Below are 22985 nucleotides of genomic sequence, written 5' to 3'. Positions count from 1 at the left end.
AAGGAATTTGGCACTGAAGGAAATATACTGTGAATTGGGTCTGAACATCTGTACCACCCGGAGAGGAGCTTAAAGTTTTTCTCCTGCACCACACAGGCCAAGGGTAAACTGTGCGAACGAGAATGCTCTCTCCCAATCCTATTCCTGCAGCTCCAGGGACAAGTCCCTCTCCAATACCTTGGTGTATTGTGGAAGATCCTGGGTGAGCTTCCCAAGTATGATACCGTAAATTCTGTAGAGGATGCAAGCAGGGGGGCTAGTTTGTAAAAACAATTCTTCCATTGGTTCAGGAGGATCCCAGAGGCAGCACAACGCCAACCAAGCGCTCCAGAAGGACAACTGTAGATATTCCAGCCACAGTAACTTCAGATCGGGTCGGGATGCCTTTAGATCATTAAATGATGGAAGACCCCTAGAGCTCGCTATCTGGCAGCACCGTGTATCCTCCTCCTCCTCTCTCCAACAAAGGAAGCTCTGCTTCTCTTGATCGGGGGAATGCGGGGTTGTGGAATAAGGGGGATAGAGCCCCCTCTACAGATCGCATTTGTCGAGACAGTTCAGGGTCAAGGGTGTGAAGGAGAGCTGTGGCTCTATCTTTCAAGGGGATCCACGGAGGCAGGCATATATGGGGCCACACCAGCGCCTTCTCCAGACCCACCGATTTTTTTTTTTCCCGAGCCGGTGTGGTAATGCCAGTCCAGTTGCCTAGTGAGGACCGTGGCTGAGTAGTAAATTTTAAGGTCAAGTAGACCCACTTTCCCCTTTGGTTTTGTACGAGACATGCTCTTGTAACTGATACTATTCCTCTCTTTACACCCTCACGCACGCGCACCCTCCTTCACACACAAATCAGGGGAACACCCTTTTAAATCTGTTTAAGAAATTGCGTGGGGAGCCTAATTGGCAGGGTCTGGAAGAGGTATAAGAATTTTGGGGCCACATCCATTTTTAAGACATTTACTTGCCCGAACTAGCTCAATTGTTCAGCAGCATAACCGTCTAGGTCATGTGTCACGATCTCCAGTAGAGGAACAAAGTTAAGTTGGTATAAAGAGGAAACGTCTGCCGCAATATGCACCCCTAGATATTGAATGGAAGTTGCTTGCCATCTAAAATCAAATTGGTCAGCTAAGTGCGCCACTTCACTGGCTGGAAGGGAGACATTCATGGCTTCAGATTTGTGGAGGTTTACTCTGAAATTACTTGTATGCCCAAATTTAGGAAACTCCTGAGAATCGCTGGGAATGAAATGCATGGCTGGGAGACTAAAACAAAAGGTTGTCTGCATATAAGGCAGCCTTGCAAGTCTGGGTCCCAATCTGCAAACCTCGTACATCAGGATTATTTTTCAGTGCCACAGCCAAGCGCTCCATAACAATGGTGTAAAGGGGGGGCAACTGGCAACCCTGCCTCATCTCGTTGCTAATGGGTACTGGGCTGGACAGGAGGCCATTCACATGAATCCGTGCTGACGAATTCCCGTATAATGCAAGGATCCATTTTAGAAACTTGAGCCCCAACTGCGTCAGAGAGGAGACAAAACTGCTGCGACAGCTGCTTGGCTTGACTAATCAAGAGGAGGGTCTTGTTAGTATTGTCTCTAGCTTTCCAGCCTTTTACGAATACCACTTGATCATCATGTATATGGGCCGGCAGAATGGGAGTCAGCCTGTCGGCTAGAATCTTGGAGATCAACTTGATATCTAAATGAATGAGATCAACTTGATATCTAAATGAATGAGATCAACTTGATATCTAAATTAATGAGAAAATTAGATAACTGGGACATAGCCCTGGGTCTCTCTCTGGCTTGGGGTGCACCATAATATGGGGCATAAGTGACCGTGCAGGGAATGGGGCAGAGGGTGAAATTTGGTTGAACCCATCTTTCAATACATGGATAAGGCTTTCACAGAACTGCTTGAAAAAGCGGGAGGAGAACCCGTCCAGGCCAGGGGCTTTCACCGATGGCGATGCCTTAATGGCATCGCTGATCTCCTCCGTAGTAAAATTCATCTCCAAGTCCTCTCCAAGAATACTCGGGAGGGCCATCCCCGTGATATATTCGTCAATCTTGTTTTTCTAGGTGTCAGGAGTTATATCAACCAGCTGACCTCTTATATTGTAGAGTTCGTGATCCTAAGCGCAAAATGCCTTTAGCTCTTTAGGGTCATGTCTCACTGTATAGCCTTAAGATATATAAAATCCAAATCGAGGAAGGTATTGTTGCTATTATAGTTTTATCAAGGTTAATCGTGCTAGGGCTTAAAGGCTATGGACACCTTGGGAGGAATTTATTTTTTTCACTTAGAGACTGCCAGCTATTTTGAGCCGTATAAGCTAAGCTTATTGGCTCAAAGTAGCTGATCCACTGAGTCCAGGAATGTAAATTTTATATTTACCACCCCGACTGTTCCCCCATGATTAGCACTCAACACTCACCGCTGAATGCGTTGGGAGGACGACTCAACGCACATGTAGTCCGTTCAATTCTGGATTCTATAAAACCCGCATCCCTAGACTCCAATGGGTTGGCTATTTTGAGCCCATAAACTTGGCTTAAAGGGCTCAAAGTAGCTGACAGATTCTGTTTAAATGCATATATTGTTTTGAAAATCATTTTTGCAATCAAGTTTTATTACAAGTTTTGCACGGTTTGGCTTCTGCAGCTTCTACATATCACTATATAAAACCTGCGCACTGAGTTTCAGTAGGAGATCTGTCTGTGAGAGCCATTATGACTCCTCTCCTGCACCTTCTTATCAGCTAATTTATGATCACGAAAGACAATTTATGGCAATTTATAGATGGATGATGAATGTATCTTGTGAGAAATCCCCTTATACAGTATTCTAAACAGCACACCTATACTTGGTGAATTTATTAGACGTTTTCTCTTTTGATGTGAGAGGAACCCTTTACAGACATTACTATCGCAACTATAAATAATTTAAAGGAACCTGTCAAATTTTACAATCAGCATGTTATAGAGCAGGAGGAGGAGCTGAGCCGTTGACATAGTTTATGGGGAAAGATTCAGTATAACTTGTATTTTATTCATTTATATCTCTGCTCATTCTGACTTTAGTGGTCCAGTGGGCGGTCCTTTCAGTGATTGACAGATTAGTATCTATGTATGACTCGGCATACAGAAATATCTAGTAGGAGCGCCCACTGGACCACTAAACTCAATGAGCAGAGATATAAATAAATACAAGTTATACGAAGTCTTTCCCCACAAGCTATATGTCGGTTTGTCAGCTCCTCCTGCTCCATAACATGCCGCCTGCAGTTTGGCCAGTATGTTCAAGCTAACAGGTTCCCTTTTACCTCACAATTCTCGCTCGTCGTTCAGTTTCTTGCCTGCGTTTATGATTATTAGTCTGTACCAAGGAGACTTTTACTAGACCGCTTAGGTGACAATTCTCTATATATTTACCTTCCTCCGATGCTAAGAGTGATAATTCTCATTCTCTTTTCTTTTGTAGCACCATCAACACCAAGCAGCCCAAGCTTTGCACCTTGCTAATCAGCAACAACAGTCTGCCATTTACCATACGGGGCTGGCTCCAACACCCCCTTCTATGACCCCAGGCTCGAATGCTCAGTCCCCACAAAACAGCTTCCCAACACAGCAGACTGTTTTCACAATTCACCCCTCACATGTCCAGCCTGCCTATACCAATCCACCTCATATGGCTCATGTGCAACAGGTAAGTAAGATGATTTAAAGCAAAATGCATGTGACTTCTGTTTTTGGATTGGGTTTGCTAAATAAACATGTAAGCCATATTACTTCAGCATCACCTGTATAATGTATTTAGGGGTCCTAAAAAAAAGCTCAGCTTGCCTACCATGTCTGTTTTAGAAAATTCTAGAAAAAGATGCTCCAGAACTCTTGTATTTTTTATATCAATCTGCGTTGTGCTGTTCCTCTGTTATCCCTACTAGTAACTTTATGAATAAATTAACTAGGTGATACCAGTTGGGAGTGTTGCTGCAGACTCTTATGGGCCATTTGAATGAATTTGAGCGATAATCTTGCTGTGTAAATGCAAAAAAGTCAAACCCTATTTGTTTACTAGTCATTGTTGATCTTCAGTCAGCATAAAAACTATCACTGGATCACTGGCTTCTCGCTATGTGTAAATGCTCAGCGCTTCAAATAGAAGGTGAAGCACTGAGCGAGAAGCCCACGATCCAGAAAAGTCTGTCTAATCGCTCGGCACAGGCGCTGACTATGTTAGCGGTGACGTCGACGCTTGTGTCCTACTGTGTAAAAGGAGCTTGACTAGGTCCCCATAGTGCAGATGAAAATAAAACTGTACAGGTCATTGTGGTGTACAATTTGATATGGTCTATGCTATATTATACAACAGCTCTTTTATCTGCAAAATCGTGTGGTCATCAATGAATAGACCCTTGCGGTAACTTTACACAGGGCAATTACTGTCCCAATTATCACTGGAAACAGGGAATTCGGGTGATAGTTGATCCTGTGTACGTACGGCTGCTGACAGAGCCCTGGTTGAGAAAGCACTGACTTCCTGGAGTCGCTTGGTGTTTAGCCGAACTGTTGGCCCATGTACACAGGAGTTGCAAAGGTTTTTGAGTGCCCATCTGTTTGCAGTGAATGGAGAAAGGCAGGCCAGGATCAATTTTGAGCCCACTTCACCTCCATTCACAGAATGACTAGCACTCTTGTATAAAGCACAAGAGTGATAGACGCTGGAACCCTTTTGGGCACCAAGGAACATACTGTATTTGTCCCATAGTTTTAAACTGCCCACAAATGCGATTAAATTTACAGCCTTGAAAGGGTTAAAAGGTTTTGCTAGTAACCGGCTTTTTACCCTCAAAATAACAGATGATGACAGTAGACTTGCAAATCACGCCAATGTGCTGCATTCATCGCAGTTTGTGGCTCTATCGCAGGCTTACTCTGACGCTGTGCAATCGGTACTGTCAGTTTTAAACTCTGTAGGGGCGCACGCCATTCACAAGAGGGATGGTATTGCCCAGTTTTCAGTTCATGCAGCAGGAATAAGAGAGGAACAGCACAATGCAGAGTTGGGGTATGGGCGAATATAGCGGAATTTCTCCACATGTAAATTCGCATGTGCCTTTCTTGTGGCTTTTCACTGCAGATTTCACTCATTGCATTGCGACTGATGAAATCTGCATTGGAAAATTTGCTTTTCTGCAACAGCACATCCAGCAGATTTGAAAACCCCCAATATGACTATTTTCCGCTGCAGATTTCTTAGTGTTTAGAGTTGTTGGGGTTTAAAACCATTCACTTACATTCTACTGTAGTTTGCTGCTGAATTTCAACACGCATTCTGCAGCTCAAACTTTGCTGCGTGTGAACTCGCCTCTATGAAGAAAATATGCCAGGAAATACAAGTTTAAGTATGTAGGCTGCAGATAAGATTGACTTTGCGCAATTTATATTTCATTTTTTTTCTTCTGCTTTCTCTGGATAGCCCAACTCTGAAAGACTATTTTTTTTTTCAGCTGCAGATAAATTGGCTCTGTTCACACGTTATATCTTCTGTTCGGATCCTTTATTGCCAAATTCCATTAAAACACTGGACGGAAACTCAATAGACCCAATTATAGTCAGTGGGATCTGTTTGGTGCCATTTGGTTCCATCATATGATGGATCCGTTCAGCCACTTGGTGCAGGTTTCCTGCTGCCTTAATGAAGCAGAAAAATGGAAACCCTTAGTGCAGATGTGAATGAGCCCTTATAAACCTCCTTGCATAGATAAACCCAGAGCACCCCCCAATGTTTAAAATCTATAGTCCTTCGTTAATTGAATCCGAACATGTCTGACTTTCAAATCTCATTCACTCTTAGGCTCATGTTCAGTCGGGAATGGTTCCTTCTCATCCAACTGCCCATCCCATGATGCTGATGACGGCGCAGCCACCAGGTGGTCCTCAAGCAGCGCTTGCACAGAGTGCTCTACAGCCCATTCCTGTTTCCACAACTGCACATTTCCCCTATATGACACATCCTCCAGGTGAGTATTGGTTTACAATGCTAACATATTTATGTAGGAACACTTTTTTTTGCCTAGGTCCAAGGTACTAATCGCTTATTTTGTTTGTCCCTCAGTGCAAGCACATCACCAACAACAGCTCTGAACTTGGAGTTTCTGTGAAAAAGGCTGGAACCCTTTTGTAGGCCAAAAATTCTCCCACCAACTTCTTCCCTCCCGTGGAAGTTGCAACATCTAGAATTTCTCATTTTTGTTTTAAAATAAAAAAATAAATCCTGATTTCTGCTAACCTCCAATAGGAATGCTAACTAATCATCTTGCAGTGGGAAAGATTCGAACTGAGTAGAGGCATGGTAGGAGCTTGCAGGCTGTCAGTACACTGCATTGGTTCTCCTAAAGCCCCACCTTTTGCTTGCTGATAACTGGAAGTTATTTATTTTTAAAGTCCCTTCTAAGTTATGAACTCATCAGCTAGCGAAGGAAATAACACGAGTGATTCTTGCTGCTATCTTCACCTTAAAAACAAAAAAAAAATCAAGACTCTAAAACCCCTTTTTATGTCTAAACTTGAAACCGATTCAGTAAGATTCTTATCATCAAACTGATGGATTATTATTTATGAATCAGGTTTGATGTGGCCGCTGTCTTACGACAGTGGAGTAACTTTTAAGTTAAGGAAAAAACTTTTACTTTGTAGATAATATAAAATAAAAACTTAAAAAAAAATAAAAATTAAAAAAGTTTTAAAAACTGAAAGCTGACTTTGTGTTTAATTTCTTAAAAGGTTTTGTATCCAAGAAATATCACCTATCTAAAGGGGCAGTGTGCCTACATAACCCCCTTAAACGGGCATGGCGAGTACCAGTGCTCACACGGTTTCTACTCCCCTCTCCAGTGATTCAAACCCTTAAAAACAATACTGTATTTCTACTTGGAAAATCTGTTCAAAATACGATGATTTGCGTATGGATTGTGTTTTTATATTGAAAGGCACCAGGCCTCCAACTAAGTACAAGAGCTATTGGATTTACTTGTGTCCTTATTTGTAATCATTCTGGGAAGTGGAAAAATTTAGATAAATGAGGCCCAATTGGTCAAATTTATGAAAACTGTCTAAAACTGCCTTTTGTTCCCCTTAGTAACCAATCTGTGCAGCTTTTACTTTTCCAGAGCTCTATAACAAAGCAAAAGCTGTGCTGGGATTGGTTATTTTGAGCAACAAAACTAGATTTTCACAAAATCCATTTGTTTTTTGGGTCGTAATCTGCCGAAGAGCTGATCAAGATGCTCGTTTTGTGGATTTGGATCTTTTGTGTAAAAAAATCATTGTTAGCAACCTATCTCCTTGGGTAAAAAATAGATGTGTTGCAAACGATGGTAAAAATGCATTGGGGGATCAATGATCAAGCAAATGATCATTCGCCCCCCCATGCAGTCTGAATTGGCCTGTGTTAAAGGCTGCTTAAACAAGTGCCAATTGGCAAATGTCATCTTAACCAGATTGAGTCTTCATGCCTGTCTTGTCTATCAAGATGGATTGTAGCAGTGTTTCATGGTGAGTAAACTGTTTAGGAGGGAGAAGAGGAGTGGAGTCTGCCAGAGAAATACACTTCTTTCTCCACTTCAAAGTCTTCTTAACAGCAGCGTTTTGATATTTATTTTGAACTGATCAGTTTTGCTATCCATCCCATTTAAAAACCAGAATTCCAACAGACCAAAATCATGTTTTTGTGTTTTTTGTTTTTTTTAAACAGATTGGTAGACTGATCCGCTTTTAAAGAACGGGGGAGAGTTTAAAAACAAATGCAAAATTGAACAGAAGGGGGCTAAAATGTTACCCAATGACTTTAATGTTAAAAAAAAGACTTCTTTTTTTTTTTGTGATAGCCATGGTGCAGCAGTCTGCATTAGTCTTCAGTTCAGCTCACTTTGATTTAGTTTTTTTTAAAAGTGCTTCGGTTCCCTTTTGATAACAGCGGTTCCATTTAAGCTCCCAATGATTTCAGTTTGGCTGCTCCTCAGATGGAACAGCTAAACGGAAAACACAAGCGCAGGTGTGAACAAGCCTTTGGTTGTATTAAAAATTGTTATATGCCTACACTACTGACTTATATGAGGTTTGTTGAAAGCTTCGTGATCATTTTAGTAAATCTCCTAGTAAGTATCTTGGTGGAACGAACGCTCCGTGCGGCTGCATGTTACAGTTCTGTAAATGAAATGTAAACAATTGAGGCTTTCATTCTGGTCGCTATGGCTTCATCCAGGGAAATGGAACTAGGAGGGGACAAATGTAGGGGTAATATGCAGAACGGCTGACATGCTGTAAAATAGATTTGTAGAGGTGTGGTATTTATTTTTTACATACTAAAATGAAAATCTCTATTGTGTATAAGAGAACTTGGGCGCTCATGTCAGAATGAATGCAACCTGCACTAAATACAATATTTTCAAAGAAACTGGCAAACTGCTCTATCTAAATCGTGCAAGATGTGTGTGCTGTGAGACTCACAAATATGAAAGCAATTTTTTTGAATGGTTCATTCACACATTAGCAGTGTTTTCCTGCATGGTGCTGCGATGTTCAATTTGTGTTCCCATAGGTACAGGGCTGGTGACCGTATGTGTATCAGAGCTTTATCCACTTATGTGCGGAATGTCTTTCTGGCCATTACCTAATCAGGGCAGATATTTTTAAATCTGAAGTAAGCAGAAGGTTTCTGGTTAGTGACTGCATACATGGATCTTGGAAAAACACAAGAGATGGTATATTGAAATAGTTTATAACTTATTAGGCGAAGAATTATCTTCTAACGTTAACCCTTTCCAATCCACTGTCTGACGTCTGAAGAAATTCTGATTGAAGGCTGTACAGCTCCGATGTTGGAAGACGTCCGGCAGGGCATTCTTACTGTATATTACTCTGTTGTCAGGGGCCTCTCCAGCAATGTCCCATACCGCAGTACTGGCTCTAGCCAGCAGATGGCGCCATTTTATAATGGCGGTAAGAGAGAGCCCCCTAGGAAAAACCCTAAATCCAAAATTGGATTGCAAAGGGTTAATAGTCCTTTTAACACTAAACCAAGTGTTACATTTTGTAGGAGGTACAGGAAAACAATGCAGCTGTGAAGAATCCTAAAAGGGTGGATTTATGTGCACATAATGTGCCTATGCTCAGGTCTACTACTAATTTTCAAATCTAGCTCCATAATACATATTTATACCTCCAGGACTCTGACGCTATCTGTCGCAGAATTACCATTGTGGCCAAACTTTTGAGAGCGGCACAAAGTTTGGTTTTTACATAGTCTGCTGCTTCAGTGTTTATAGTTGGAATTTGCATTAGAGCACTTGCACTTTCACCCTTGGCGCGCTTCTGCTCTGCCTGCCTTATGTGGCAGTCTTCAGCTGTCAGAAGGAGCCAACAAAGTGCTATAAAGGGCCGTCTTCAGCTGCCAGAAGGAGCCGTAAAAGGCAGACGGGGCAGGAGCGCTCCGAAGGTGAAAGTGCAATGTGCAGGTACTCTTTGTTAGATTGTTATGAAGAGTGATGAATTGCTATAAATTGCAAGTCATTTCTTGCTATGAGAATTATCTTAATTACAACACATTTCCACAGAATTTCAGACCTGCCACACCATGACCCGCTAACATCATTGCTGTGATGTCCAGCAAGTGCCATGACCGTCTCCTAAAGAGGGTTCACCTACGGTATCTGGTCAGCACCAGTGCAGATCTTGCTCAGGAATGGCAGCAGGCAGGTATCGGTGCTTCTGTACACAATGAGGCCGGCCTGGTGTCAAGAAGGGAAGCAAAGAAGCCACTTCTCTCCAAGGAAAGCATCAAGGACAGTGAGATTGTGCAGGAAGTACAGGGATTGGACTGCAGAGCGCTGGGGTAAAGGTGTTTTCTCCGATGAAGCCCCCTTTGGAACATCTTGAGGAATGATTGTCTGGAGAAGAAAAGGGGAGCTCTACCATGAGCCCTGTGTCTGCCAACCGTAAAGCATCCTGAGGTCATTCATGAGTGGGGTTGCTTTTCATCCAATGGAGTGGTGGTGGTTAGCTGTTTAGGGTCACTGAAGGTCATGAACGACTAAAGACGAGCTCCCTCCATGGTTTTCGGTTTTGCATAGCTTCTTTCAGTTGGTTGATATCCATGCCAGTATCAGCCTTGACAGTATCCGCCAGTATGGCGTCTGGGTCTTCGTTGCTTGGACAGATCAGTGGCAAAAGGAGTGGGCTCATTCACAATTTTGCCTAAAAACACTGCCATGAATAAAGATTGGTTTCTAAATCACCTCTAAGAGCAACTTCTGCCGACCATCAGAGAACAACCTGGTGATGAACAATGCTTGCTCCAGCATGATGGAGCAGCATGTCACAAGGCAAAAGTGAGAAGGAAGTGGCTCAGTGAACAAAACGCAGAACTTTTGGATCCATGACCAGATCTCAATCCCATTAAGAACCGGTGGACAAACGGAAACAAATTATGATAAACGCCAAGCAATGGTTAGGCAGGAATGGGCTGCCATCAGTCAGGATTTGGCTCGGAAGCCGTTCAGCAGCTGGTAAAAACTGAATCCCTCGCCTACAAATCACACCTGTAAGGTGCAATGTGATTTATTTTTTTAAAGATCCTATAGGATATAATAGGCGATTCCTTATGAGGATTTGCCCAAAAATAGGACATGATGTGCTTTTATTTCTTTTTAAATCCCAGCATGGTTGTGGACAAAAAAAAATCTCTCGTGAATAAACACATTGTAATCACGTGCGAGTTCTGTCCGTATCCCTATCGCACGTGAAACTCGCCAGTGTGAATGCACTTCTAACTTGATGTATTTGTCAAAAGTTTAAAAACATATGAAATGCTTGTAATTGAGCTGCAGTAGATTGAAACATCTGACTAAAGGATCTAAAAACACTGCAGCAGCAAAATTTGTGTCCGTCTCAAAATCTTTGGCCCCAGCTGTAGATTTGTTTTCAGTTCTTGGCCATTTTCATTGAATTACAGTAGCTCCAGAAGTAATATTCCTATTACAATTATAGCATCTGGTTTGGTACATTGTGAACTCTTTAATTGTCAGTCCTTTCCTATTTATGGCAGTGTCTGGTTTCCTTGGGCTACTGATGCTATACTTTTACAATCCCTATTCTAGCATAGCATTCTTGTCATTGGAACACATTTGTTCTTGCTTTTAAAGGGGTTGTTCCATGAAAAATATTGTTTGTAGTTCACTCTATCCCATAACAACCGTTTCCAGTTCTAGCCTCAGATATTCCAGCACTGTTGGAATAGCGCCATCTCCTGTTTCTTTTTGAAGAGCTTTTCTGTGTCCAGTCCACCTCTATGAATATTCCAAGTTAGGCCCACTGACTCAGTTTTGCTTCTATGGCGGCATTCACACTTAACATTCTTTGCTGCACGTTTGAACCACAGCATGAAAGCTCATATGCTCATTAAAATGGATTTTTAACAATGTATGTGGTTTTTCGCTGTTCCAAAATGTTGCAAAAAAAATGCAAAATTTGAAGGAAGCCTTTGTAATACAGCAGAGAGAAGACTGACGGTTGCAAAAACTACTGAGGTGGACACAATTAGAGGCAGCAGATGGCACTATTTTAATAGTCCTGAAATTTCTGGGGATAGAAACCTTTTTAATAAGTGTAAATACAAGAAATGTTTCTGACTATGGGCTGGATGTAATGAGAAAAAAACTTTGCGGGACAACCCCTTTTAATAAGATCAATCGAGTACCTTCAGTCATATGAGCCGCACTTGTTAGAGCTTTCAGTTGTTATAATTGCCCACTGGACAAGTGTGAATGCACCCAACCTGCTTATGGGGGAAAAATGTATTAAATGTAGATTAAATAGAACTTTGAGTAATAGATTCTTAGGAGAAGAAAGTCTGGGTGAATGATTGGCTAGTTTGGTAAATTAATCAAACTGTCATCCTTAATATCCGAGATTTATATTCTAAATGCTACTATAAATGCGGCCCTGTGTGAATGTACCCTTAAGGCCTCATGTCCACGGGCAAAAGAAGAATTAAAATCCACAGCGGATTTTAACTCTTCTCCTACCCGCGGATCCGCATCCCATAGGGATGCATTGACCACCCGCGGGTAGATAAATACCCGTGGATGGTCAATAAAAGTGATTTTTTTAAAAATGGAGCATGAAAAAATCTGGACCATGCTCCATTTTTGTGCGGGTCTCCCACGGGGACGGCTCCCGCGGGCTTCTATTGAAGCCTATGGAAGCCGTCCGGATCCGCGGGAGACCAAAATAGGAATTTACTCACCCGCTCAGGTTCTTCCCTTCGCCGCGGCTCCATCTTCTCTCCGTCGCGGACGGATCTTTTTTCTTCGGGCCGCCGCATGCGCGGGGCACGTCGCCGACGTCATCCTGCGCATCCGCCGGACCGAAGAAAGAAGATCCGGCTGCGACGCAGAGAAGATGACGCCGCAGCGAAGGAAGGATCCGGAGCGGGCGGGAGGTAAGTTTATTCTTATTTTTATGCCTCATGTCTGCGGGGCAGGAGGGACCCGCTACAGATTCTCCATGGAGAATCCGTAGCGGGCCTGATTTTCCCCGTGGACATGAGGCCTAAGTTCTTGCCTGCAGACTGACAGAAGTCATTAATGTCTTCATTTTATTGAGGTTTGTTTTATTTTATTTTTTCTGCCTTCATTCTGTAAAGGGGAAAGACAATAAGCATCAATTTTAATAGGTTTCAGAATTTAAAAAAAAAGTTAATTTAGTTCATTAGAATTGCTTGGTTTGAGTGCACATTTCTGCAGGCCCAATTCCGATAAATGGACAGCTAATGTGACAGCATAATAAGTGCTGGCAATATAAAAATGCATATGCACATTCATTATGAAATGTGTTAATTTCTATACAGATACCAGAATACTTTGTAGAGAAAGCAAGTTGTCATTTAACATTGGATCTGTACATTCTAGCAAAATACTGAAAAATAAGTTACATATGCAGTACATAATCTGAATAGTCTGCAGAATGTGTTTAACATAGTCTACTAGCATACTAAAATAAGTCAGTGATCGCTCATGGTGCAGGCCGTCTGTGTACCTTTAAATTATCACAGTGCAAAGTCCTATGGTCATTCCTACATTGCCATAAAAAATAATGGACTTGGGGTGGGGGCTGTCAGTGTAATTCCATGGACAGCACATGGCCACATTTCCCCACAGTCCGCATGGGACCAAAAAAAAAAAAAAGCTACTCCTGTCCATTTCATGGATGAGAAATGAACATGCAATGCTCATGAATCGATATCGGCATATCTCGGCTCAGCTGGCTGGCCTGGGATCCTAAACACGGGACAAACACACCCGTGGAGTTCTGTAACCTGTAGAAGTGCCCTTTTGAAGGGTGCATACGTGGAGTACAGCTAGCCAGGAGTAGGAGGGAGAGAGCGGACAGCAGTCACTGCCTAGTACTACTGTTCTGGTTTCCACCAACCTGCTAGGAGTGCAATGATGAATACGCCCAAATGCAGTTCAATGGATAATGCACTTACAGATAGGACGTTCATAAATGTTAATTTAGCTAATAAAAGGCTGCTGCATGTTATAAAGGCAAATCTTGTCCAATGCTGTTTATGGGCCAAGAACAATAACACTCCAGATGTCTATACTGCAAACATTCTGCAATTTGTGCAAAGGTAGATCTAATCAAACATCAAGGTTTACTTGAGCAAATTTGAAAATTGAGCTTCATTCATAAAAGCAAAAAGTAAACAGATTAGACTCCAATTTCCCATCATAGTTTGGGGGAATCTTCAATTTTCACCTGCAGGGGTCACTGTTGCCATTTTGAACTATCTTGTCAATTCAGAAACATGGAAGATCCAGAAAAGCTGCAGTACTAGACAACCATGTATGATTTTTCTACTGAAACATACCTCAATTTTTTTTTTTTTTTAAATCCTATTTCACACTAAGCAAAACTTAAATTGCAGGTTAATTGTGTCATGAAGTAAGTCTCACATGCCACAAAATGGGCCAATAGTATATGGCTCATTTCTGGACTGCAGTAACCTACATGTACGGTTTTTCATTCACAGGCTTGTTACCTAGCAGCATAGCATGACCCTTGTATGTTGATTGAACAGAGGAGAAACGAACAAATTCTTCAGAAAATATATAGAAATATAGGGGGAGATTCATCAAAATTATTGTGCCTAGATTTGGCCCAAAATTTGCCTTTTTCTAGACTAGTGACTGTGCGGCCGGTTCACACCATTGTCATTTCGGTCTCTGGTTCTGGACATGATTTAGGTGGTGTAGCAGTTTAAACTTCATTTAGAACGTGCAACTTTAAAAAAAAAAAATTTGAGGCGCAGTAACTGCATGAGCTTTCACACCACAGAGAAAGAAGGTGTTTGCGCCTGATTTAACATGCTGCGTGTGAAGTTTGAAGAATTAGACAGAAGTATAAACAAAGTTGCAACAAAACTGCTCATGATAAATCTCCCCCATAGTCGTTTCCTACTATAATGATCTGGGCAATGGAGAGGAAAATACTGGGAAATAGTCTGACATTTCACCTAAAAGTTATATTTTAATAGTTCATTTAAGGGGTTGTCTGCTTTGTATAATCCGCTTGTCATGAATGACAAGTTTGTTTCAGGTTCCCCTGCTGTTAGGGTCCATTTGATATTCACTCATTCAAATGATCTTTTGGTGTAGAGTTCACTAGTTGGCCCGTGCATCCTCTTTATACAGGCAGATACATTGTTGGCTCATTTGTTAAGCTGAATGATAAGTGAACGAGCCAACAATGATTTTTATGCCTGCATACATTGCCTGATCAGCCAATTCCAGGCAGTGCTTGGCCATTCATTGAATTCTATGAATGGCCAGGTGCTGCCTGTGATTGCTAGAGTCCTGTGACCAATCACAGGCAGCACTCGGCTGTCATTCAATGAAGGGCTGAGAGCTGCCTGTGATTGGCTGAGCTCTCAGCTAATCAGATACAGCCCTTTCAGCAGGTGGGGGATTTAAAATCCCCACCTGCTGAAAGCACTTCAGAGCAGTGCAGGGAGAAGACAGGCTAGACGCACCTAAGTCCTGACTGCTAAGGAGAGGTGAGTTTCTTTTATTCCATTTTTTTTTTAACACATTCTAGGGATGATTGTTATGGAAAAGGCTTATATTTAAAGCCCTTCCCTGAAAATCCCTGCAGGGCTTGCCAACAGCCTGTTGCTTTCAATGTGAATGCAGAAGTGCCGGTGCCATTGAAAGCAATGGGAGTAAAGGATTCTTTACTCCCCAAGGGGGGGGGTGTCCTCCTGGCACCGATCACTGTGATCGTGCTGTCACAGTGTTCAGTGACAAGGGGTCTCCCTGCTGGGGAATATTGATGCGCACCACGGACCTATGGTGCACGCATGTCCTATGTTTTGCAGGTACGTGCATTTGCACGCCTGTAAAACACGGACATGTGAACACAGCTTAGGGAACCAATCGTTCTAATAGGAGCGTGTTTTTGTGCACACAACTGTACGCACACAAACACGCTCGTGTGAATCCACCCTTAGGATCGGCTTACAATATAGGGTAATCGCTTACATAATATGTATTGGAAGAATGGAAGCATATTGACTACAGATAGTCCCGTACCTGTGAACGGTCAAGTTACGAACTTCAGTACATATGAACAAAGCTGACCAAGTTAAAAGTTAGCACGTGAGGGGGCCTCCACACTGGTGTCAAAATCGTGCGAGATTTGTGTGTTGTGAAATGCACAGATATGAAACCCTTTTTTTTTTTTAATGAGGTCGTTCACATTTGCGATGTTTTCCTGCATGGCACCGTGTTTCTATGCAGGAAAAAAAATAATCGCAGCATGTTCCATCTTTTTTGCGATTTCGCCCATCGCTTTCAATGGGGCCAGCGGCAGCAGCAGCACAGGCCTCATTGAAAACAATGGGAGAACTATGCGATCCTCTGGGGGGGGGGGGGGGGGGGGGGGTGATTCCTTCAGCCCTGCAGTGATGCAAGGGAGTGTGAGGGCGCTATCGCCCTTGCCAGTGTGAAGGAGCCCTAACATAGTTCGCATGTCTGCTGAGTAACTGCAGCAGTGAACAGAAGTAGCGTAGGTCTTAAACCATGTCTCTAAGGCTGCCTGTCCATGGGCGATGATCCGCTGGCGATATCACGCTGTGTGGAGTTTTCCATAGTGTTGCTATGGAAAGTGCAGCGCCGGTGTCCACGAGCGGAGAATCGTAGCGCTTCTCCCCTCAAGGGATTTAAATCACGATTTGCCGCCAGTTCTCCGCAGTGAGCCTATCTATAAGATAGGCTCACCTCGGAGACCTGACAGCGCTCTCCCGCAGCGGAATATCGGTAGCGATATTCCGCATCGGCTGTGGACAGGGGACCTTACTGTACCCACACGATTTTATTAGAACGGGTGTTGTGCATTATAGCATTTCAGGTTTTAAGCACAAAGGCAGTGCGGACATACAAACAGTCTACTGGAACAGAACCTATGTAAGTAGGGGGCCATCTCTACTAGGTTATGAAAACAGGGATGAGCTCTTCATACCTGGGTCAGCTTTATGATACTACAGTAGTACATACATATCCACTGAATGCTCGCTGGTCTTTAATGAGCAGAGCTTCAATGTCTGGAAATTACACACATGACCCTGGAGTGCAGCATAATGTCAAGTGAGCAAGTTTTCCATGGTTCAATTTCAGTGTGAGGAACGCACTCTGAGTGACTTTGAACTTGGCATGGTCATCTGTGTTAGATTAGTCAAGGACATTATTTAAAAACCTGCATTTTGGGGTTGTTCATGCAACGGTGTAGAAAGTATACAGAGAACTGTGTGACTTAGGAAAAACCTTCAGCAAAAGAGGATCCTACGGACATAAACCACTCATTGATAAAAGGGGTTAGAAGAGGATATCAAAAATAGTTGTGCCGAACAGGTGCTATACAGTCAAGCAAACTGCAGTCATATACAACGCTGGGAAAGTATAGGCCATCCAATGGTTGGGGTATTCCCCCTCAGAAAACCCCATTAAAAATAAACTATCCAGCTATGACTATAATGTAACCTTTTAGGTTTCAGTAATTCCCATTCATTTCAATTGAGAGGTTCCTCAAATCATAAAAAGGGTGCTGGACCCCCTCATACCTAGCATTGGCGAGTGTCCAAACTGCTGAACACCCTCCCACCGTGTCATAGAAGTCCTTCATTAGACGTCCCTTACAATATAGATGTATGTGCAGAAGTCATATTCAGACTCTAGACTGATGTTTTGTATATTTGTACTCCTATTGTCAGTATATTCTGTGTTTTGGGCTTCCTGGTCCTTTTCGGACCAGTTGCTCTATGTGAACATGTTACATTTAAATCTTTGGGCATGGCTACTACATTCAATACAGCGTCTTCAAATTTATGATAAGACAACCATAGAATGTGTTTTATTTTAAGCAAATCTAGGAACATTTTTGATTCAGGTATGCAAATGACCCCAAAGAGCACCTAGAATAGGAGTCCATAGCATTTCCTGTGAGTATTTGTTAATACTGAATGAACAATTGGAACGGACAGAATGTCACTCACTTCTTGGACATTTGCATGTTGCAGGAATCTGTACACAAATACAGCTTTCACTTTAAAATTTGCATATCAAAATTTAAAGCAATTAAATCTTATTTTTAAACCTTACACAATGTAATTTGTTACACGGAATACGTTGGTAAACGATGTTCCTGCGGAGCTATGTAACACTCCTAAATACAGTAAACGTCTAAAGCTAAGCTTACACTTTGCTTTTTTTGTGCCAAATGTTACACTCCTCTAGCCCCAATGTGAATAAGATGTGTAAAGGCATAGATCACTCTGCATTTCATAGTACTTTTCGCTCACACTTCAGCATTTATCGTGGTTGGTGACAGCTTTTCCCTATTGGCTTTAACTGAAGGAAAAAATACAACCACCGTTTTCCATAGAAGCAAGTGTTTGTGATCCTGGCATTCTTCTGCTGCCTCACCACAATGTATGCCAGCGTAAACGTAAGGTACCTTGACATGGGACGATTGTGGGGCGCGTAAGCAGTCGTGCCACAGACGATCGCTCTTGTGCTTTCACACAGAAGTGATAGTCGTTCTGTAAATGAGTGAGCCAACTGGACATCACTCCGGCTGCCGGCCTCCATTCACTGCCAACAGGCATTCAGAAATGAACGATTCTTTACACGGGCCAATAGATGCTAGGTTTTAACCACATGACCCCAACAGGTGAATTATTTATTGCTTTGTGCCCTGCCAGCAGCTCGTGTAGGCAAAACGACTATCGCCCAAGTTAGCCGTTTCCCGCAATTATTCGGAGGATGATCGTCTTTTAGTCTTGTAATCTAGAGATGCCCCAGATTTTTAATATGATCAGATTGACATTCACTGAGCTACTGCTACAGACAACTATTTTTCAAGGCTGAGGCAGTTATCAGTTGGCTGAGAAAATTGCATGAGATTTGTGTGTTGCGAAACTCCCATCTCACAGGAATATGAAACCTATTCTTGTGATTTTTTTTTTTTTTTTTTCTTTCATCACGGGAAAAAATCATGACGTGTCTTATCTTTGAGTGTTCCCTTTTAATGCATCGCCCATTGTTTTAATTTGGTCGGCAGAGCATCACACGGTGTGTGATGCGATGTTACCCAATGAAAACAATGGGAAATACTCCCAAGAACCTCATCTGTGGATTGTTACTTCCCTGATGTGATGCAGGGCGTTTTTAATGCTCAACATCCGTGGGGACATCGCACGTTGGCAAGCACGATATCACACTCGCCTGTGTGAAATGAGCAGCCTTTTATCAGTAGCAGCACATGCATAGAGGACTACTTGAAGTAGTCTTGGATCTTCATGAGCTGCATAGCCACACCCACCCCACCCTCCAGCCAATGATTGATTGCTGTCTACCTATTACTGGACAGAGTGAGCTGCTAGTTGCTAGCTGGAGGGCAGGGTGGGTGTGGCTATGCAGGACTAGTTGAATGCAAGTTTCTCCAAAACTACTGCACATATCTACACTGCAGACCCATCCCTGTAATGTCTGACATGCACTATGTTATGCTGCTCTCATTGAGGGTTGACAGTCTCCAAAGCAAAACACAGGGACATAGTAATGTATTAATTTTTTTTATACACAAAGTTCTCCATAACGTTTAATTGTAAATACTAGAAAATGATACCAATTGTACTGTTAGTAGTAGATGTGTATCTACAGAGGTTTTGGGGAAAAAATTATATTACATGCTCCATTCTGTCTGGCACTGAAAGCATTAGGTAAGCTGCATAAAACCTCTGTGAATTAAAATAAATAAAAATATTTAATAAAAAAAAATGTCCAACAGTCCTGAGGTTTTATCCTGCTCTCCTACCGTTTTCATTATCAAATACTGCGTGGCGCATGAGTTTTAGTTTTTTTTTTTTTGGCATACCTCTAGATTGGTGAGAGCGCACTGCAAGAAAATGTATAATGTACTATTGTCACCACAATTCTAGAACACGAGTGGTGTTTACACGGGCATCTACTCGCTGCTGTCAGACAGAACTGAGCTCTAGTTGCATGTAAAGACCAATGTATGTGTACATCATGGATCTGTACAACCTCAGAGTTGTATGGCACTGTGATGCTTGAGGGTACTGACTATATATATCAATAGCTAGATTATTAGTTTACTTTACATAGGAAGACCAGTCGGCTCTACACATCTGATATGGAAGAGAAAGCGTCAATATGAAGCCGTTATGAATTGCTTGACTCAGCTGTCTAAACAACAACGTATTGTAAGAACATCTGACAAGCTGCAGAGCTGAAAAGGTTAAGAAAATGAAATTTGAGGTAACGTCCTGAACTACTTAATGCTGCTTGAACATGTATGTGAGATGACTGACTATTAGTGTTTGAAATGATCTATTTTCATTAGCACAGCTGGATGTTATACTGCGGCCTGCCAAGAAAATCTCTCAGAAATGTGTGCGGTTACTTCCTCTTCCGATTACCATTTTACAGCCAAAACCAACAAGAATTCGAAATGAAAAAAGTGACTATAGGACAAGAAGACACGGTGTCTTGTGAGAGGAGACCAAACTGATTGCTTTCACATTCTATCAGCAATATTCTGCCTCCTACCATACCGCACTGGGGTCGTCCTATAGCGTTGCCGGGCAGGTTTTCATACAAAGTTAAAAAAAACTAAAAAAACGGAGCATTTCACATTCTTTAAAACATCCAATGATTTCTCGTAAAGGTCTCCCAAGTCAACAGATTGCTCCACAGAAAACAGTGATGGATTTTAGGACCTCGTGGATTTAAAGCAAACTTTGTTTAAGGTTTCCTTCACGCAGTTTTTTTTCTCTAGTAAAATGATATGAATCTTAAGTGTTTAACTGCTTTTTGTGTGGGATTTTTTTTAATACAGATGCACATTTTTTTTTCCAGGAGTCTATGGGAAAAAAATGCAAAAGCTGGAACATGCTGCCTTTCAGAAAAAAAATCCCTTTGGAAAACAATGTACTAAAAGTGAGCAAAAACACAGTGTTAGGCTACATTGACCCGGGTGAGTTTTTTTCCTGCGTTGCAAGATGCACAAAATGCGCACAAATATTTTGAATGGACTTAGAACATGCCACAATTTTTTTCCTCGCCGCATTGGTGGGAGGGGGGGAAAAAAAACCAAAGAAATGCTCGTGAATATTTTTTGCCATTCCCTCGTCTGTTTTCATTAGCACCTTACAAGACTTTGCATGGCACTCACATGAGGAAATCAATGGGAAACCCTTGCAATCCTCTGACGCATGTGGAACGTGCATCGGAGGATCGCAATTTCACAGAAGCGATTTGAGGTGGTTTTGAATGAAAAACGCCTCACATCGGTGTGAAAAACACACATTGGCAAGTTGTAGGCTCGATATTGCGCTCGCCCCTGTGAACCTGGCCTTTGCTGTATGTCAATAGGTTGTAATGAAATGCACTACAGATATCTGAACCCAGTTTGCTCAAAGTGCAAGGCATGAAGCCACCCTTCTAATACAGGTTGAGATAGGGATCACATTGGTCTGGTTGCTGCCAAGGCAACCATGGGGTTCTCACTAAAGGGACTTACTTTGCCTCGACTTACATGCAACTTTTTGGAGCAAGTTTGGGTATCTGAACCTGCCTTTTAATAACCCCTCACGAGGCTCATATGTTTATATTACATCTCCTTTTTGCACTATTGTTATATGCATACGCACTTTATTTAATTAACATTGATTTTTGGTTATTAGGCCTTTTCCTTTGCATTGCTCTTGCTTACATTGTCTTTTCTGCAGGTCCCCCTCTTATTTTGATTCTCTGCATGAATTATGTGTAAGTGATTTGTAACTGTGTAGTCATTTTTGTCTTTTGTTTAATAAACATAAATAGCTCATTGTTTCTATGGGATGTAAATTGTTTTTGTGTTTGGGCTACCAAAGCTGTATTTATTCTCTGTTTTCAGCTCAGTGCCAGGCCAGTCTTGTGAGGCAGTCTGGTTGCTTAGGAAATACTGCCTAATCGCTACATCAAACGTGTGGTTGTCAGACAGTATGTCTTTAGTAACTAGCATCTCTCAGAACGGTCGGTCGGTCGCTGTGCTATCACACAGGAGCGGTAGTCGTTCTGTGAATGGAGGTGGAGTGGGATGGAGATCTCTTCCGGCCGCCCACCTCTATTTGCCTGTTTGCAGTGGTGTCGGTGACCGGGTGTACAATTGCCCTGTGTACAGGCATCATTACTGAAGTGGAGGCAAGTAACTTTGTAAAGCTCACAGCACAACTTCCTATAATAATATAGGTGGAGAAACTGTCACTACAAGGCTTGGCCCCTGTATGTCCTATGTGTCTGGATCGTTTCCTCCACTGTGACATGACCATCTAGCAAGTTTCCAGGGCACTGGGATCTTTGAATATCAGTCTTTTTTTCCATTTATGGTACCAAACGTTTACCTTACTAGCACCGGATATGACACAACAGCACATTAATCCAATATTCCCAAAGAGAGCTTTCACTATAAACATGTGAATCACACTGGCAGCCAAAAAGAAAAACAAATTAGCAGACATTTCACAAGAACTTTAAATGTCATTCAATTAAATTAAAATATCGAACCTTCCAATTAAAAAAACGTGACATTCATGACAAACTAGAAAAGTTCAACTTTAGGGACTTTGCCATGGCTGTGTTTTGTCATTTCCAATTCTGGTGAGGACCAAGGAGCACAGATGCTGCCATATACACTGGCCTTTATTCTCCGCTCATCCAGTAATAACAATAATAGTATGTTATTTATGGGGAAACCATTCTAATTTGTATACAATTTTATATTTTCTTTTGAAAGGTTTTCTAACTAAGACATACATTGGTGGCAGCGGGGGACATGTTATATATAAAAAAAAACAATAGTCGCCTCTCCGCCGTGGCGCTGCTCCCCTGCCGTGTCTCTGAACCTCTGGTCTTCTATTTACTTTGGCTGCAGTGTGACTGCTGCAGCCAATGGGAGACCTCAACATGGATCATCAGTAGCCAAGGCTTTTACATTAGAAGCCCACATAACAGGTTTACGGGACATCACCAGGCCAGAAGACCTGCTGTGGCACTAGAAATGCTGAGTGTAATGCCAAAATATAGTTTTGGGTACAGAGGAGTCCAAAACTATATAACAAAATTAAGTTGGACAACCATTCAAATCAGAGGTGTAACTTGAAGCTCTGGGGTCCCAATGCAAACTCTGTTAGAGGGCCCCAAACTAGGCTTTATTTATAGTACTGGGCTCCCTATATGGAGAAGAGGCCTTATGGACCCCCTAAGGCTTGTGGGCCCAGGTGAAACCCATTCCCCTATAGTTACGCCCCTACTTCAAATTGAAAATAGATGTAATGCTATAGTTGGCGCAACCAGTT

The 22985-nt window shown here is 42.2% G+C and overlaps 1 protein-coding gene across 6 annotated transcripts in view; it reads left to right on the top strand.

Moving 5' to 3' along the window:
- The window catches only part of ATXN2 (ataxin 2), a 97086-nt gene extending 90321 nt beyond the window's left edge, over positions 1-6765 (top strand). For all 6 annotated transcript variants that reach the window (XM_066603248.1, XM_066603245.1, XM_066603244.1 and 3 more), the window contains 3 exons: positions 3489-3713; positions 5865-6030; positions 6126-6765. In XM_066603248.1, coding sequence (XP_066459345.1) covers positions 3489-3713; positions 5865-6030; positions 6126-6154 — 420 coding nt within the window. In that variant the 3' untranslated portion in view covers positions 6155-6765. The remainder of the gene's footprint in view (positions 1-3488; positions 3714-5864; positions 6031-6125) is intronic.
- The last annotated feature ends 16220 nt before the right edge of the window (positions 6766-22985 follow it).

The sequence above is a fragment of the Eleutherodactylus coqui genome, chromosome 5 (assembly GCF_035609145.1).
Source record: "Eleutherodactylus coqui strain aEleCoq1 chromosome 5, aEleCoq1.hap1, whole genome shotgun sequence".
NCBI lineage: Eukaryota > Metazoa > Chordata > Amphibia > Anura > Eleutherodactylidae > Eleutherodactylus > Eleutherodactylus coqui.
Note: the sequence above shows the minus strand (reverse complement) of the source record. Positions and strands in the feature narration are given on the sequence as shown.